Genomic DNA, 6,154 nt, shown 5'->3' on the forward strand with positions numbered 1-6,154 from the left:
CTGACTGAGAAATAATATCAGATTGGGATAAGAATCCCCTTGGTATGCGACAGGTTTGCAGAATCGCTTATAGACACTAAGTTGTCAAGATCACCCCCCTTCATTTGCTCCCATGTAAGCTAAACTACAGAAAACTGGAGCAGAAGCTATGCACCAAGCCACAGACATAAGGAAACAATGAACAATTCTGATCTGATCTGAATTCAGTTCAGCATCTAACAGGTTAAGTGAAGTCACAGCTGCCTTAAACCAAAATGTTTCCACCAAGTGTACTTGTTTCACGAACGATAACCCAACCTTTGCATTTACAAACTTGCATCGCATAAGAACGAACCAAAGTTTAACCCCCCAGAATCAAAATCTTTCTTTCCGGTCGCCAAACTTATTTCCATTTAGCTCCCAGAAAACAATGCCTAGGCTTCTATCCTCTTAACTTCTCCAGCACATTAGTGTTTCTTAAACCGAGAGTCTAAACTAAGAAAACTAACGCTACTGGTGTTCTCAGTGACACTTCCACAATGTTTGCAGAACAGTAAGACAAAAAAGGACTTCCTTCAGGTACTCGAGCACAACTCAATGCTTGTTTTTGCGGTGTTGCAGGGAGAAGGTCTTTCCAGGATCTGCTTCCGGGATGAGTGGTAGGGTAGCAGGACCGGTCTCTCCTTCTGATTCCTCCAGCTCTTCTATCTGGGGGTGGTCAGCTCCTAACTGGGGGTTGGACTGGACAGTATGCTGGTATATCTTGGTAGCCTGGGCTATGAAAGATGCCGGGTTGCCAGCATCGCTTGGAAGGAGCATTGTATTCGTCTACATTTGATAAGAAAAACATCAGCACTTTGAAATTCACGAAAGAGGACGTTAAATAGGGTAACAGAACTTCGTGATCTCACCTTTCTGGCCAGATTTTCAAATGCTTTGATGTATTGCTCTGCAAGTCTAAGGCTTGCAGCCTAGAAGAGAAATATAAATTGTTAGCATTTAAGAGAGCACATAAAATTTATAGTAAGTACCATTGTGATGCATAACTTAATTACAATTGTACGGCATAATTGATAGTCAAGAAACCACGATACCTCAGTACTGCCTTTACTTGTCATTGCCTCTGAAACCAGACTGATTCCACGAGCAGTAGCTTCTGACTTGGCAAGAATCGCTTGGGCCTCACCTGGTGTTCATTACCAAAATAACTAAATCCCTCATGGCAGAGAAAATTAATAAAAGAAACTTAAGCCCCTTTAGAAGAAAAAAATGCAAATCATTTACTATGTTCAATTTAATTAAACTACACCAGCAATCCTATCATCGAAAGAGAGCGAAATGGTGATGGAATGATGCATGCTGAACAGATTTACAGAAAAGGAGAACATGAAAATAAGGAACAGTATAAATGAAATATGTCACATACCCTTTGCACGATTTGCCTGATCCAACATAGCTCCTGGTACAACAAATGAAAAAAATGTCAGACAGAGTTCTACCCGCCATATATCAAAGTCAATAACATCTCTTGAATATGGAACATGGTAAGGCTGTCTCCAACATATCTACTTTTCCAGAGGAAGAATTAGAACCACATATCAACCTAAAAAATGGAAGGAAAAAAAAACTGTGCAGTCATCACCTTCAGATTCAAGGATTTGGGCACGTTTCTTCCTTTCTGCTTCAGCTTGCATTTCCATAGCCACCTTAATCCCATGTGGAGGAGTTATGTCCCCTGCATCGTCAATTTTAAAACATGAGAAACAATAAAGGTATAACTCAAATATTAAAAAGGAAAACGACATACTGATTTCATAACGGATACACTTCAAGCCCCAATCTGTTGCTGCCTCATTGATGGACCTCTGCAGAAAATCAACAGAATGCGTTAACCAGATAAAAAGGTAGCTGGTACCCCACAAAAATACTTGCAGATTTTAGTTAAGTGATGAACAAGCGTGAGACAAAGGCTACATTCAGAGAGAGAGAGAGAGAGAGAGAGAGAGCAAACAACAGCTACCACATATGGGTCTGAAAGAACATTGTGTGGTTAAGTTCTTTGCTTCTGCAGTTTGTTTTGAATTATACATAGTACAAAATCATTTGATAATAATACTAATCAACAGTACAATGGCATAATAAAGCAATCATAACATATCAAACGAATTTTACAAGTTTCTTATTAGAGAAGCTTAAACAAAGAACATGAAAATAAGAAATAACTGCTGATGTTGAAAGCTCGGATGATTAAGGACGATGTTTATCTGTCCTATTAGTTCTAGCATAAAAGCAATGAGACAAACTAACATGTTGAAATTGCAACTGCTCTTCATATGTTTCAAATGGACCACATCATAATTTCGTAACCCATTGGCCCCCATAAAGATTATCTAATACAGTGGCATTCACTTTCCTATCAAGAGAATGTATGCAACACATACCATAATTTCAGTAGGCTGGCGATTTGGACTAAATGATGCCAGGGAACAATGATTTCTTGATATGTCAAAAAAAAAGCTGTATGTATGGTAATACAGTACAATATGAAGCTCAGATGCATTTTCTCCACACCAAATGTTATGGTATGGAAAAGAACTCAAGATGGGAATAAGAAGCCATACCACGATTTTTACATTTAAGGTGTCTCTCTCCTCAAAAGTTTTGTCCAAGGTTATTTTCCCAAGTTCACTTCTCATTGTTGTTTGTGCAAGTTGTAAGACTGCATAAATTGGATTCTCCACACCATAGGAAGCAAGATAGGGATCCATAATCTGCAAAACTCAACAAAATCATGAAGCGCTCAGCACTCAGAAGCAAGAACATTTGTTTTCCGGAATAAACAACTTTCGCTGTATTAATTATGGAATTTCTCAAATTCGACTTAGAGCATTGGCAGGCCAGCAGTTGATGGTACTAAGAACAACAGGTGCACCAACCGCAGCAATACTTACAGAACTACAAAAGCCACAGATATTGACAGCGACTTCACATGAAAACATAGTAGACAATCTGAATTATACAGCATTTCATAATTCCAATGATAAATAGAATGCTTGCTATCCTATACAATAAAACAAACCCAGAATAAATCATGGAGCAAAACTGCCACTGTACCTATTAAGCACAATGACACAATACAAGCCAACGAAGCATTTCAACAGCGTCTGACAAAAATAAACTAAGCTTGATCCCACGGACATTACTTCACAAGGAAATAAGCAGTCTGTTTATTCTCACAATAACTCATCAATACAGCTTTCCCATTTAAATACCTCCACACCAAGTTAGAAATAAAATTAACAAGTTGGATCTTAAGTTGAGATTTGATAGAAAAAACAGCATGTCTTTTGAAGCACTAAAAACTACAATAGAATTCACTTAGAAGCTACCTAACTAAATCACAAAGGCTTGGAAGCCATATAAATTTAGTCTCACACAATGGTTGGTTCTACAGCCCTGACAAAGTTTGAAACAAGGCAAGATCTGAAGGTGTGATTCAAATACCAGATTTCATTAAAAAATAGAAACACCTTCAAGAAGTTCACACATAGGCAGGTGTTATCCGCAAAAATTGAGGTATAAAACATTATAGTCTGCGGCATCTTGAGCTTGTTACAATTATTGAGAATGAGCCCAGGCATTGATCTCAATGACAATAGGTGGTGACATCTGCAACTTAGTGCAGCCAAAAGGGCCATAACACAACCATCATCGAATACATACAAAAGAGCACACAAGACTGTGAACCTGCATCCATTGCATACCCGAGTATCACCGCAAACCCATCATACCTATCCGACTCGTACTAGGCAAAGCGATGCAATTTACACAGTTACAATCAACTCAAACAGACCTTCCAAGTTTTCCAGAGCCGCTTTCAGTTAAACACACCTATCCAAATTGGAGTATACTCAGGAGACACAAAAGGCCCTCTTAAGCTATTCAATGTATGACACGATCAACTAATGTAAATCACAAGTGCATGGCAAAGAAGATTAGAACCATACTGCAGTATCAATTAAACACAAAGTTGTCTCACTCAGTTTACTCGATATGTTACACCTCCAAGTTCATTGCCTTAGAGCACATGTATCGGTCATTCGGTCACTGCTAAGAGGTAGCCACAGGAGAGAAACTCATTGGATTTGGTGCCAACCGATACAGCACCTGAAGCTAGCGGCAGAAATCGTAGCAGCGACGCAAAAGTTTACCCCGGTGCCAAGCAGCCGTGGTTTTGATGACTCAGCTAGAAACAGAAAAAACTGAACGATTCAGTACATCAGCAATTGAGAGGGATTTAACAGAGCAATATATGGCAGAAATATCCACGTGAGCCTATTGAATAATTTTATTTCTACTTACGTTGTATTTTAGTCACATTCCAAGTTATTCTCTTCCTGTAAAATCAGATTAATATTTCTCCTCTATTTTGTAGTTTCATGGAAATATATATTATCAGTATATGGATTTATATATAAATTAAAATTTAAAAAATTAATAACACCTTAGCACCTATGAATGGGTGCTAAGGATACAGCACAAGTAGCTAAGGAAGAGGTGAAGCTAGGTAACTACCCTTAGCACCTAACAGAGGGGGTATCGGATTCACATGCTCTTAAGCCCTGTTCCTGCACAATGCTCCCTATCAAGTACCAACCAAAAATCCGAAAGCAGGAAACCAAACATATATCCGTCAATTCCCACACCAAGCCCAAAAAGTAAACAATAAACAGGAAACCCAGACCAAATCTGTAACAGAAAACCCGGAAATTCACATAAAAAAACTTTAACGCGACACAACCCTCCGACCATCTCCTCAGTTCAATGGCAAATAACTAAATACAGAAACCCATGCCATAATCCAGCCTACACCAACCAAATCGCAAGCTGGATCAATCCAATTCACACAAACTTTGACCATAACGCGTCACATTCACTCATCCCTAATCTACCAGCCACAACAGGTGAAGCGTGAAACCACCAACAACCAACAGCATCACTCAATCCGTATGGAGAGTAGAGAAGGCGAGCAAGGCGATGCGAGGTATACCTTGACGTACAGAACGCTGTCGATCTGTATGGTGACGTTATCCTTGGTGATGGCGTTCTGGTCGGGGATGGGGATGGCCTCCTCCTTGAGCGAGTGGACATAGGCGATGCGGTCGACAGCGGGGATCAGCAGGTGGATCCCGGAGCCGAGCGTCTTGAGGTACTTGCCGAAGCGCTCCACAACGAACGCCTTCTTCTCCGGGACTATGCTCACGCCCCAATTCACAGGCGTGTTGGGCGGGTCGTACCTGAAAGCAACACGCGCGCGGGGTCGTCAATCTGAGCTTCCAGAAGGTTCCGCAAGGAAGCGAGGGAGTGAGGGGGTAGGGTTCTACCGAGAGATGTCGTCGCGGGGGTTGTAGCGCGAGAAGGAGAGGGAGGCGGCAGGGGCGGAGGCGGCGAGGTGGCGCGGGAGGAGGAGCTGCCGCGCGGGGGCGGCAGATCGCCGGAGGAGGGTCGCCATCGTCCTCGGCGGCGGTGGGAGATAGGTTTGAGGAGAGGAGACTTGGGGTTGAAGGGATGTCGCTAATAATCGCTCCGTGTGTAGAACCAACTTGCTTTCAAGGACGGTTTCGAACGACTTGTGCTCCAAGAATGGATTAGTAACGCTTTCTACCTGAATTTTGGGAGCATGAATCAGAAATGACGACGACTGGGGTTTAAAGTTCGGATTGAAGGTTTTTGTGTTATCGGTGTGTTTTTCTGAAGTTTAGAGAAATACCTGCCAAAACAGGTTGATCTGACAGATAGGACGGTAACGCGGGGATAAGGTGAGGTGACGAAATGATGGTAAAGGATAACTAGTAAGCTAGGGTGGACGAGTATCTCAACACGGAAGGTTAGAGTGGCAGGGTCACCACTGAAGATGGCCAAAGGCGGGTGGGATGGAGGGAGCGTTTGAGGTAAGGACACATAGATGACAAAGATGACCGGAGGTACAAGATGATGTCCTAGATATTAGATTGATGTCGGATGTTGTTGTTCGTTATCTTAAAAAAATATATGTATTTCAGGCATTAAAAAATAACATCACTTTTAATTTTCTCCTTTGATAAGAAAGAAATTAAACAGGTTTCATGCTTTTTCTTTTGGTTAATTTCCTATGTTAGATTCAGCCCCTTGCCTA

General features: G+C 41.3%; 1 protein-coding gene across 1 annotated transcript; it reads right to left on the reverse strand.

The window, feature by feature from the left end:
* Positions 1–216: 216 nt before the first annotated feature.
* On the reverse strand, positions 217–5,623 carry LOC133899149 (uncharacterized). Its single transcript, XM_062340105.1, has 9 exons — positions 5,364–5,623; positions 5,030–5,276; positions 2,601–2,750; positions 1,787–1,844; positions 1,622–1,714; positions 1,406–1,438; positions 1,074–1,165; positions 891–950; positions 217–807 (listed from the first exon to the last, which is right to left on the reverse strand). The coding sequence occupies exons 1-9, from the start codon at positions 5,489–5,491 to the stop codon at positions 574–576; spliced, it is 1,095 nt and encodes a 364-aa protein (XP_062196089.1). The 5' UTR covers positions 5,492–5,623; the 3' UTR covers positions 217–573.
* Positions 5,624–6,154: the final 531 nt, after the last annotated feature.

The sequence above is a fragment of the Phragmites australis genome, chromosome 18, assembly GCF_958298935.1.
Source record: "Phragmites australis chromosome 18, lpPhrAust1.1, whole genome shotgun sequence".
Lineage (NCBI taxonomy): Eukaryota > Viridiplantae > Streptophyta > Magnoliopsida > Poales > Poaceae > Phragmites > Phragmites australis.